Raw genomic sequence first — 13,198 nt, 5'->3', positions numbered from 1 at the left:
AGAGACAGCTGGAAAGACGGAAAATATTATACTATGAGGACAGTGTATATTCTGCTTTGATAGAGACATATCTTTTGGCTTCATCTTAAAACTGTGTTTATTTGCTTCCTTTCCCTCAAAAAAAAAAAAAAAAAAATCCAGGAACAAGCAAATGGTAATTTTCTCCTTAATTATTCTATTGTTGATTTATTTATAGCTAGTAAAATGAATTCATAAACCAAAGTGCAGCATAGTGATTTAAGTGAACATTTTGTCATAAATTCTCATTCCTCTGTGTTTTGGGGGGTGTTTGGAAGTTTTGTTTTGCAACTGATTTTGTATCTCTTGCATAATCAGAATTCTGTAACTGAAATAAATAGGCATTATAATAAAAAGGCTTTTGCTAGGCTGCTGCTAAAGCACCTCCTAGTTCCATGCCAACAATGAACTGGGCTCACAAATGTAGCTGAGTTTTCTCACTCTTCTGAAGATCAATATAATCCAATTCCATTGATCTTTATGGAAGACCTACTATGTACAAGGCAAACTGCAGGATGTTCAAGAAATGTTCGTGGAATAGCAAATAACTGCAGTAAAAGACGTAACCTAACCTGCCACACAGCATAAGTGCCTATTAGTTTGAAGGGTGGAAAAGGGAAACCACTGAGCTTTTCAGCTGATCACAATCAAATCAGAATACATCAAAACAGCTGGTGTTCTGTGACTCAGCCTTAGTCAGCCAGTTTTAAATCACCTCCTCGTACTATTTCTCCTTAACAGTTTCACAGAAGACATTTAAACCAGCGTATTTACTTCCCACTTGGTTAAATCCCTGTTTTGAGCTGCTTTGCTTTCATATTCTAATACCAATGAATAAAACTGGGCTATATATAAAAGAAGAAAAAGGCTAGTATTAAAATGATTTTTTAAGGGCTTTTGCTGTGTTTGTGTTAAATAAACCATATGCTCGAATAGAATGCTCTAGAGGAAACACAATTTTAAGCTTGTTTTATGGAATGAGGGAAATTCTGCATCAGCAGTATTGATGTAATTTACAAATATGACAGCATTGTCATTTTCAATCTCAGAATATCATTGATGTTTTAATGGCTATGCAAATAATGGTATCTTGGGCAAACCAATATTAAGTTAGCAGATGAAAGCTAAACATTATCATGTATTTAGGTTTCTGACACTAGCCCTTCTCTTTGTCCTGATAGGTACCTATTACACCATTCTTTGGCGAAGGCTACTCAGCAGTGGTGACCTCTTCCAGTCGAACACTCTACAAATTATCATCTCTGGACTCCCAGCTGACACCCTGCCGGAGGCAAGAGCTACTAAGCCAGCTGGAACTGTGTGTTTCCTCTTGTCAAGGTTTTTTTCTTACACAGGAAAAAGAAAGAAAAAGAAAAAAAAAAAAGATGAAGTTGGGCAAAGTGGAATTCTGCCATTTTCTGCAACTAATAGCTCTTTTCCTGTGTTTTTCTGGGATGAGCCAAGCAGAGCTCTCAAGGTCCAGCTCAAAGCCCTATTTCCAATCAGGGAGGTCCCGGACCAAGCGCAGCTGGGTATGGAATCAGTTCTTTGTGCTGGAGGAGTACATGGGTTCCGACCCCCTCTATGTAGGAAAGGTAGGGCGTTCGGACTTTCGAAGTTGCAAATGATTATTGTCAATGTCTGTGGTTGGATGGAGAACTACTCATTTTTGTTTCATGGGCAGAAAACACAAAACCGTCACTCCTGTGAACTAGTTTGCATAGTTTGTATTGTTTGGCACTCTGCAGTTGTAGTCTGGGTATTATCCAGTACCAAAATCCGTTGCCATTGAGTTGATTCTGACTCATAGTGACCCTATGGGACAGAGCAGAACTGCCCATAGGGTTTCCAAGGAGCAGCTGGTAGAGTTAAACTGCCAGCCTTTTGGTTAGCAGGTGAGCTCTTAATCATTGCACCACCAGGGCTCCAGTACAGTGAAGCCATAATTTGGTGAGTGATGCTTTATTCCTTGAAACAGTGAAGATTCTACAAGTGCCTGGTTGCCATGATTGTAGCACATGGGTAAAGCTTTTACTTTAAAAATTACAGCAAGGGTATTCACTAATAAATGAAGAGGAGTGGGTTCTCGCAGCCAGTTGATTTTGTAGCTTCTTTCTCATCGGTACCACATAAATGATACCCATACTAAGTATATGCTTATGTGTCCTTCTGTAATACTTGAAGTTTCAAATCTGCATAGTGAAATTTCTGAGCCATTTGGCAGTATAATGTAAGAAATTCAAGCCCCCTTTTTTCAGTGGTCTTGTTTTTTTTTTTCCTTTTGGCTAAAAATGAGTGTGAACAGAAGTCAATTAGAAGCGATATTAGACTAAGGGTGGGCAGTTTGTGGTCTGTAATGAGTACAGTTTGACCAGCAGTAGCCAAATTGAGGTGGCTTTTTCACAGCTTCCTTCTGTCTGAATGTTTGGGCAGGGGGTTTCCACTGGGTGCATAGTCTTTCCCCCACCATCCTCCTGTCACGTTCCCAGTCCCAGTCTATTGCAGGTTCAATTCTTTTCATATTTTAAAAGATTTCCTGAAGTTTTCGTTTTCATGCTGAGCACAGGCAGAGATTTTCTAAGTCAAGTTGGAGTGCACAGCACGAAGTCCATACCTCTGCATTTCTACTGTTTACTTAGTTTTATGCTCATATTCCTGATAAACTGAGACACAGCAATCTGGTGAATTTATCTATGAGTGGATTTTTCAACTTTGAATGATTGAGGAAGAACCTCTGCTATTTATTCCGTGGGTCTTTTTTTTTCCTACCCTTTGAACACATCTTAATTAAGGGTGAAAACATATTTTTATTGATGGGCATCTACATAAATCAAGGTAATCTTTATCATATTTATTATTAGTTCCCTTTAGTGCTTCTATATTATATAAATGCTGATTGATATTATACTGTAAAAAGAGGAATTTGAATAGGTTAAAGGTCTCTAGGAATGTGGATTGGGATTTTTTTAGCGCTGTTTTAGCACTTTCTTGCCCTAAAAGGAGTATATAAGAACACAAGTGTCATTTGTGAGTTTTTTAAATTTTATTAGCCATTCTGTTTTCATCAATGGCACTAAGATATATGCTGTATATGTGCTAAATTTCTTCAATCTCACTTCATTTAGTTTTTATTTTTGTTATTTTGTAAAAAAGTTGGTGAGAGCAGTATTCATAATATAATGCTATTGAGTAAGAATCCAGCTTACTTTCATTCATTTTTGATGGACATTGAACAAAAACTCATCAATCTTCCTTCAAAAGACAGATCTACAATATTCAACCAAGCAACAGACTGTCAGTAGTTATTAAGTGAAATGATACTTCTGTGAGAATGTAAAATTTTCTAAAGACAACTAAAAAATTCCTATTAATTTGATTTTAAATGGAGTTGCTTAGACAAGGTTGACGTTTCAAAAGTAAATATAATTTTGTGGGTTTTTTTTTTTTACTGTCTTTTTAATTTATAATCTTCACATAATAATTCAGAATAATTATACACAGCTAAGCCCTACACGTCAGTTTAAGATGATAAGGTTGTGCGCCTCTGGGTTCCTTAAATTCCAAATGCATATAAAGTTACCGGCCAATGTTGTTATTTTTCTAAGAGAATTTATGTGGTTTCCTCATTAGATAATGTGGGATAGTTTGTGCCTCCTTTTTGATTAATCAGAGAAGTGCTCTTAGCAATTTTATATGACAAGCAAGTAAGTTTACATATATCTTTTACATGTTGTATGTTGAGAGTTCCACTTAACAGTTCACAGTAAAATACTCAGGATGAAAGTGGGTTAAAAAACAAACGCTTACTTGACTGAAACATTAAAGGGCAGTAAAATAATTCAAGATGAAGAGAACATTTATAGAAGGGAGAAACAAATGAAAGGCCTTAGAAAAGCAATCTATATTTGCCTGGAAGAAGGTGGCAGAGAGCTTCCCTATTTAGATTTTATATATTGGATGTTGAAATTGTTCTTTTTAAGTTGGTGGTCTGAATAAACAAGGGTATAAGAGTAACTTTGACCTCAGTATTTTAGATCGTTTGTGTATGTAGATTAGATATGTTTTCCTTTCTTTGTCTTGTGAAGGGAAGTTATGACTATGACTTAAAGTGTTTATAGGACAGAGAGAACTGAACTTTGTAAATGAGTATGTGGAAAAATGGATAGGAGGGTAATCATGGGAAGAAAAGAAGGAACCTAATCATTACTTTTCACAGAGACATAGTTAACCCCTCCCAGTTAGAGTATCATGTTCTTAGTCTGCCTGACAGAGTCTTGACTCTTTAGGTAATTTGGAAAATATAAGTGATGGCTTCAGTATGCTGGATAGCATAATTTGATCACATAATGGATATGTACACTGTGTGCCAGGTTGACTTCAGTTTTATTGCTGGCTCTACCACTTCCTACTGGTTACATAGGTTTGAGCAAGTTGCCCAATATTACTCAATTTTAGTTTCCTCATCTGTAAAATGGAAATAATGATATCTGTAGTTGAAGTCTGTTCCTGAGAATTAAGGAGATCAAAATATTTGGAACGTACATTCACTTGATCTAGATAGAACCATTCTGTTCATCTACTTCATTATATATTAGTTATTAATTAACCAGGGTTTGGGAAATCTATTGTGATACTATGTCAAAATTTAGAAATATAGTATGTCTTTTTATATTTGTGTATGATTAGACTATGGCAAAAATATGGTTAGGGTGTGAATGATTCAGTCCTTAAACACCAGAACTTAAAGTGTCAGAGAAAACATGTCTAAATTTTTTGAAACCTTGTAATTTGAGGATTTAGATGATATGCATGGCTGGTGGCCAAGAGGAGCTAAATGTCTGTACAGTAGATAGAATTTGGTCATTAAGACGTTGAGGTCAATGAGGACAATATGCAGTATAGCTTCTGATCTTATTATTTTAACCAGTCAAAGTAGAATAGCCTATTGAACCCTCCTTGAGAGACCCTCCCAGGCCACAGACTTCAGGCTTGGTTAGACTCTGATGGTGTGATCATTATCTTTAACATCCTTCCTACTTCCTTGTTGATAAACTGCAGACTTTAAATGTGTGGTCTTAAGGAAGGAGTCAATTGACCATACTCCGAATGAGTTCTGCTTTAAAGAATAATAATGCACTTGTCCCTAAGTGTATCATTCTTGATTATGCCCATGCCCGCACTCTCGTCCTTTTACAGGGAGAAGGAAATGGAGAGCCCTTTCTTTTCTCCCTGTGACTTTTTGTCACCACTTAACTGGCTGTTTGAATGGCATGGGACGTGACATTTCCAGCCATCTCATTGCTTCACAGGGCACTTTCCACCCAGCCATTCCCTCACCTCGGCATTTTTCACTTAACATCTCCTAACCATCTGACGAAAAAATCTGTCTCCAAAACCACCCAGCCTCTGTTCCAGGTATTAAGTGTTTTCATCTCTCTTAACCGTAATGGGCTGCCAGCCGATCACTGCGCCCTAGGCCATTACTTTCATTGAAATGTGTGCTCCGTGCCTTTTCCAGAGTCTGCTTCCTTAGTCGTTAGCATCACTCTTGCCTTTCTGCTACTCCCCTTTCTTCCCTACTCATTCAGTGAGAATTTATACCTATTACACCCCAGCCAAAATCAAATCCATAGAAATGCAGTGCGGAAATCACTTTGCTTTAAATCTAACCTTGCTTGAAAGTGTTGCCAAGCAGTTTCGATGCATTTAATTACACCTCAGCACTATCTGTCACCAAGGGAGTCCCCATCTTCTGATGTCTAAAGGTACACTCAGTGTTCCAGAAAGGAGATCTCCATCTTTCAAATAGGTCTTGTTCAAAGACTGAGTTACAAATTAGATTCTTTAATTGGGCACGTTTATGTCCCATATGAAAATGGAAAATGATGAATCCCAAGTATTAATTACTTAAGGAAATTCATCATAGTAAAATGTATGTTTTATAGATTTTGGAGGGAAAAAATATTCACAACAGCAAAAGTGTCCTCTAAAATATAAACTGCCTAAATCTGATCAAATCTTAGAAGAAAGCAAATACAGTTTGGTTTCTGTAGCTATGTATAGGAGACCCATTTTTATAATATCTTTCTAACCAGAGTTAATTTGCAGAGACCCTTGTTCTTCTTGTTAGTTTGTTGATAGAAGTATGGAACTCCTGGTGACGTCAAAGCAGTGGTATCACTAAGATTGTTATCACCCAGTGCGGTAATTCATGGTGTCACACACCCCCATGCTAATTACCACAGTATTATAGCTAAAATGCCAGAAATTTTGACAAGATCTGCAACTGTAAAAACACCAGCAGCAACGAAAACAACAGCAAATTCTTGTAGTGCATGCAGGCGAAACCACATGATTTGAAGCATCATTGTAAATGAGCAATGAGGGCAGCTCTGACCAGAGCGCATTAGAAGATTCAAAAAGTAAATTGGCAGAGAGTTTTAACCTTGTGAGTGTATTGATACATGTAAGCTGGGCTTATGAAAACTTTTTTTGTTGTTACAACTAACTATAGGAATATTTTTATAAAAAATGATGAATTTCTGCTGAAACACTGCACAGAAATTTTACAGACAGTCATTTTGGTGTCACCTCCACTGAGTGTCACCCAGTGCGGTCTGCACCTCCCGCACACCTGTAGTGATACCACTGCATCAAAGGGAATGTGGATGTGAATCAGCTCAGTGGGATGCAGATAATTTCTGATTTTTAGAAATACTTTTTGGCAGTTATTTTTAGCTCTTGTAGTACTCCAGTGTAACTACAAAGTATTAATATATGCATTTTCTTCACGTAAAATCTGCAATTCTAAATTTTTGTTTTGTTCCCTTTTTACCATATAGAACATAAAATATGTCTAATTTTGCCTCTAAAATGCAGAAACCTCCTATTCATACAGTTTAATATTACTAATTTTCTCTTCTGAGTTATCGTAGGTTAGAAATGAAGGTTATAATTACTAAATGCTTTATCAGGTAGAACTATGAAGTGAAAAGTTGGAGGGAGAAGGTGTAGTTATATACCACTTATAGCCGAGCCAGATAGTCTAGACTGGGCTCTAAATTTTCTGATTATTATCTGTGTTGATCAAACTCATTTAAAACTACGGTCTTCTTTTGTGTGTTTGTGTTTATACACACTCTACTTGTCACCTGTTTGATGATAGAGGCAACCAATAAGGAATAAAATTCGGTCTAAACTAGTTGTGTTCTTACATTGCTTTTATGTTGAGTTTTAAGTGCAGAAGATGTGAACTAGAATTGTGATCTTGAGCTTTCTGTGTTGATGCAGTGTAATTATTTTGACAAGCTTTGTATGCAGTGCTTCTGGATATAGAGTGAGGAAAGCTGCAGCAGTCTCTATGACTCACCAAGATAGAAGGCCCACTCAGACAGGCAGCAGCCCCCTTGCTGAGCCTTTGCTGGGTTAAGCATATACTGAATAGGCAATGGCTGTATAAGTGAAATTTTGTCCGAATAGTTTTGCGTGGTTTATATTGATTATATGTGTCAGGATGATCACCAAAGAGAAACAGTGGTTTGTAGAAATGTACTTAAATTTGTACCCCGCACTGCTCTGTTGTATGCTTTTAAGCCCGTCCTTCCATCTTTTCTCCTTCCTCTTTCCCTCTCTCCTTTCTTCTTTAAATACTTCGCAGGTACAGTGGTAGAATTCTCGATCTGTTCTGGTTTCACTTCCTTGAGCATGACTTAACTGGTTCAAACTGGTTTAAAGCCCTGCTTCAAATGTAGGACAGAGTCTTCTGAAACTATTTTGGGAGAAGCTTTATACATTAGAAAGATCAGTAAGCAGAAACCATACCTTTTAGTTGCAAGTCTCTCATTACCTTGAACAAGTCTCTAAAACCTAATAGGTTTCAGTTTCCTCATCTATAAAATGGAGATCAAATAGGTAAAATATTAAGACTTTTTATTTTGACATAATTTCAGATTTACAATTAAATTGCAACGTTTTGTCTCCTTCTCTTAGCTTCTCCAAATTTTGATGTCTTACATGACTAGACAATTACTTAAGCTAGGAAATTATCATTGGCATAATACTGTTAATCTACAGAGGAAACGCTGGTGGGATAGTGGTTAAGTGCTACAGCTGCTGACCAAAAGGTCCGCAGTTTGAATCCACCAGGAGCTCTTTGGAAACTCTATGGGGCAGTTCTGCTCTGTCCTATAGGGTCACTATGAGTTGGAATTGACTTGACAGCAGTGGTTTTTTTTTTTTTTTTTATTTAATCTACAGAGTGATTCAGAGTTCGTCATTTGTTCCAGTAAAATACTCTTTCTGATGATTTGCCAATCTAGGACCATTCCTTTTATTTATCATGTTTTCTTAGCCTTTTCTAGGCTGGGCTAGTTTTTAGTCTTTTTTGTCATTCTTGGCCAATAATGTAGTAGAATCTCTCACAATTGAGGCTTGGCTGATGCTTCTTCCTAATGCATGCTTTTTAGGTTATGCATTTTTGGCACAAATTCCACAGAAGCGATGTGCGCTTCTCAGTGCATCGTATCAGGAGGCATGAGTTGATATAACTCGTTCCTAGTGATGTTCATTTTGGTCGCTTGGTTCAGGCAGTATCTGCTTGGATCCTTCACTAAAAAAACATTCTGAAAGTTGAGAAGTCTTGAAAGAGGTATAAAATTATCTAAGCTGTCATTATGGATTGGGATAAACACTGCAGCTGGTTTCAGGGGGAACTCTGGTGGTGCCGTGGTTAAGAGCTCAGCTGTTAATCAAAAGGTCGGCAGTTCAAATCCACCAGCTGCTCCTTGGAAACCCTGTGGGGCAGTTCTACTCTGTCCTGTACGGTCGCTGTGAGTTGGAATTGACTCAATGGCAGTGGGTTTGATTTTTTTGGATTTGGTTTCAGGGGATGTGAGGGATGACTCTGTAGGGTCCATTGCTCATTTTTAGGGTGAGGAGTGGGTTCTTCTGAAATGTAGCTCTAATTTAAATCTACAGTACTGCTAGGTAATACCCATAATTGCATGTAGTTATTGATCTTGTTTCCTAAAAGCACCTCAATATGATGTCTCAGGAAAACTGATTTTGTTTTTCTTCTGAACCAGATGATAGTATTCTCTATAGTCCAGCATTCCAAGAAAGCTGTCTCCTGTTCCAGAATTAAAAGGAAGAGCTTTTTTTCCCTTTTTGCTTACAAAATGTAATGAATTGTTTTACATGATCAGATTGTGCCACAAATACTTAACATTCATAATTATAAACAAAACATTGCTTTGGAAAATAATAGACTCTGAGAGTGGTATGAGGTAAAAGAAATAGCACAATACAATCTAATGTCTTAAATTTTAATGTATTCACAAGACTGTTGAAATCTAAACAATGAATAGAATTACATTTAATGTTTGAAACGATTTAGTAATTACAGCTTTTCTAATGATTCTTTTCAGAGCCTGTAATATTTCTGTTTCATAGTCAATACTGATCAAATTTTCAGAAAAGCATTACAAATTAGAAAGGAGGTATTCTTATATTGGAGATGAGGTAATAGATCATTTTGAAGTTAAATAAGTAGAGTAAGGGAACAACCATTAGAGCTACAATTAAGAAGAGTTAGAAAGCCACATCTGGGTACTTATAGCAAAGAATTAACTTTTTTCAAAGTGTAAATTTTTAGAACAATTTAACCTAAAATTAACACTAATTTGTCATAAAGCCAACCAGTCATATTTTGAGGAAAGATAAAGTTTCCATATCTAAATGCATTTGAGTTCGTAAGAAATAGATGAATGAATAGCAGTTTAGCTGTAGTGTGTAGAGGTTCACATGGTAATTAAAAATGTTTTGAAAAAAATAGCTTCACTGAGGGTTTGGAAAATTTTACTAAATGATTCTCCAGAAAGGCTTGTTATGAGATTACAAAACTGCTTATTAGCTTTGTGACCTCAGGATTGTTGTTCAACCTCCTTGAGCCTTAGTTTCCTTGTGTGTAAAATGGAGATAAAAAACCTGTTGCCGTCGAGTTGTTTCTGACTCATAGCAACCCTACAGGACAGAGTAAAACTGCCCCATAGAGTTCCCAAGGAGCGGCTGATGGATTTGAACTGTTGACCTTTTGGTTGGCAGCCAAACTCTTAACCACTGTGCCACCAGGGCTCCAAAATGGAGATAGTGATAATAAATACCTTATTGAGTTGTTGAGAAGAGCAAGTGAAATAAGGCAGAGTGCTCAGGACATGATCAGTATTCAAGTAATGCTAACTCTTGTTGCAGTCATTGTAGTAAGCAGAGTTGTTAGTTGCTGTCAGGTCGATTCTGACTCATTGGCGACCCCGTGTGTGCAGAGTAGAACTGCTCCATAGGGTTTTCAAGGCTGTGACCTTTTGGAAGTAGATTGCCAGGCCTGTCTTCCAAGATACCTCTGAATGGGTTCGAACCACCAGCCTCTCAGCTAATAGTTGAAAACTTTATCATTTGTGCCATCTAGGAACTCTGGTAGGCAGAGTAATGGTCTCCAAAGATGTCCATGCCCTAATCCTTGGAACCATTTACTATATTACTTTACATGGGAATGGAGACTTTGCAGATGTGATTAAGGATTTTGAGACTGGGAGATTATCCTGGATTAACCAGGTTAGGTCAGTCAAACCCCATGAGTCCTGTGGAAGAAGGAGATGTGACCGGGGAAGAATGGCCAGAGATGCAGTGTTGCCGTCTCTAAGGAGGAGGAGGCGGCCACAGACAAGAAATACGGGCAGCCTCTAGAAGCTGGAAAAGACAGGGAAAGGAATTCTCTCTGAGAGCCTCTAGAAAGAGCACAGCCCTGCCGACACCTTAATTTCAGCCTAGTGAGATCTATGAATAGACGCATAAGCAGGGCTTTGAAATCATGACAGATTGAAAAATATTTTCCATCATAAGCATTATATACTAAAACCAAAACCCAGCCAGTTGGCATCAAGTCTATTCCGACTCATAAAATTTAACAAATTTTGAAACTAAATGTGTTTGCTAGAATAATAAACATTGGTAATAATGAAGAGGTTAAAATGGCGTTGGGTCAGGACACGTAAAACTTAGAAATGAATCCTAGAACAAAGTTTTTCAGAATAGGGTGTACAAAACGAACAAAGTATTGTGTCTGGGAAGAAAGTATTAGGACTTTTGTTCAATTAAAAAAAGAAATCTCATTCTTTAAAAAATCCTGTTTTTTGGTATATGAAATACACTTGTGCACTTAAGGAATTTTAACCTTTGACAGAGATCTGCTTGCCTGCCTCCACCCTGCCCCTTGTGGCTTACCATATCAATATAAGGGAAGGTCTGAACTGTTGTTGATTACTGTCGAGTCAATTCCAACTCATGATGACCCCATGTGAAGGTCTAAACACACCCTGGTAAGTAACAGCTAACCAGTTGTCATCGAATCAGCTCGAACACATGGCAAACCCATGTATGTCAGAGTAGAACTGTGCTCCATAGAGTTTTCAGTGGCTGAATTCTCAGAAGTAGATTTCTAAGCCTCTGAGGTGCCTCTGAGTGGACTTGAACCTCCAACCTTTCTGTTAGCAGCCAAGCTTGCTAACCCTTTGCTCTGCTTGGGTACCTCTGATGACAGCTAGAGGAAAGGAAAATACTCATGTTTGCCTCAGCGTGACATAGATCTTCAGCCGTAGACCTTCTCAGGCCAAGAGCCCTAAAATACACATCGGTTCTGCCTCTACACAGGCAAAAAAGAGATAGCCCAAAAGATGTGGAGGGAGAAAAAAGACAGCATATGAGACCATCTACATTTCTAGTTGGGCTGGAATCCTTGTCTTGTGTAAGATAAACGCAGAAGGGTAATTTCTCAAGTTGGGACTGTGTTACAGGAATGATACTTTAAGTACAAGAAGCAAAATGATTAACATCATCCCAGCAAGTTTTGTGTGTAAACAGTACACAATTATCTGGTAAGAATGCTGCTTTTAGAATGTTTACTTACCTCTTTAGTTAAAATGCTGACATGTTTCAAGGTATTTAACGGAAAACATACAATCAAGATTTGGACGACAAATACATAATGTGCAACAGATGTGAGCCTGAGAGATTTGTGATGATCACAAATTAGTCCAACCCTGCTTAAATTAGATTTTTCTGATTGGTGAGTCATTTGAGGGTCCACATTGGAGCGGAATATGTGTGGAGAGTGGTTATTACATTCTATGCTTGGTTCTTTGCAATGAGGAAGGAAGATAAAAATCGGCATCTCCGTTTTTATAACATGTTCGAGAAACTCAGTTCTGAATCTCGCACCTTTTCCATGCTGAACACAGTTCACATCATTTTCTCAGCCAAATTTTAACAGCTGAATTTAGGTGTTTCACTGGTATGTTTTGCTTATTCAGGAGAAATAGGTACTGGTGAGTTTTAGCCATTTGGATTCAATTTAATTATATACTAAGAAAAGCAAAGCCATCAGCACTTAAACATGTTGCTGAAGAAAATAGATGAGTATGATCAGATTGCTCTAGCAGATAGTATACGTTTATTTTTAATGCTAAACTTGGACATTAGATATATAAGGGAATACAGGGCAACCTGTAAAATAAAAGCAAGTTAAGTTGTAGATACACAATCTGGGTAAAATGTGTTGTATAAAAATTAGTATTGAATGATGGAACAGTCTTTTACATCATGAAATTGAAATTAAAAGTGCCAATTTTATTACATAGGCTATGTTATTTTCTTGGTTGGTTGTTGTAACACCTGCAGAGAGATGCTACCTATGGCAGAACAGCTGTGTTTGGTGAATTTGGGAGTGTAGTTGTGCAGTGTGATGATCTGAAACAAGATTGTTTTTCCCTTTGATTAGATCATTTGTTGGAAACATGAGTGCAGGTGATGATGGAAAATACATACAAGGGAGTGGGAATTCAGCATTAGGGTTGGGGGAGGAAGTGCATTTTGTTTCAGATCCACTTAAGATTTCACAGTGGATGTTTATAATAAAAAAACATAGGGAACTAAACTCAGCAAAGCTACAGAAGACCAAAATGGCACAGTCAACTTGACCTCATAGACATATATATAACACTTCATCCAACTGCTGCAAAGTACACATTCTTTTCCAATGCACACGGAACGTTCTCCAGAATAGACCACATCTTAGGCCACAGAGCAATCCTCAACAAGATCCAAAACATTGAGATAATTCAGAGTATCT

The 13,198-nt window shown here is 37.5% G+C and overlaps 1 protein-coding gene across 2 annotated transcripts in view; it reads left to right on the top strand.

Moving 5' to 3' along the window:
- Positions 1–1,205: 1,205 nt before the first annotated feature.
- Positions 1,206–13,198, top strand: part of CDH7 (cadherin 7) — a 125,937-nt gene continuing 113,944 nt past the window's right edge. Inside the window, exon 1 of one of the 2 annotated variants that reach the window (XM_004389455.2) lies at positions 1,206–1,613. In XM_004389455.2, the coding sequence (XP_004389512.1) occupies positions 1,404–1,613 (210 nt within the window). In that variant the 5' untranslated portion in view covers positions 1,206–1,403. The remainder of the gene's footprint in view (positions 1,614–13,198) is intronic. The other variant, XM_023724443.1, reaches the window with a different exon arrangement.

Source organism: Trichechus manatus, unplaced genomic scaffold, assembly GCF_000243295.1.
Source record: "Trichechus manatus latirostris isolate Lorelei unplaced genomic scaffold, TriManLat1.0 scaffold00246, whole genome shotgun sequence".
Lineage (NCBI taxonomy): Eukaryota > Metazoa > Chordata > Mammalia > Sirenia > Trichechidae > Trichechus > Trichechus manatus.
This window is presented reverse-complemented; position numbering and strand designations above follow the sequence as displayed.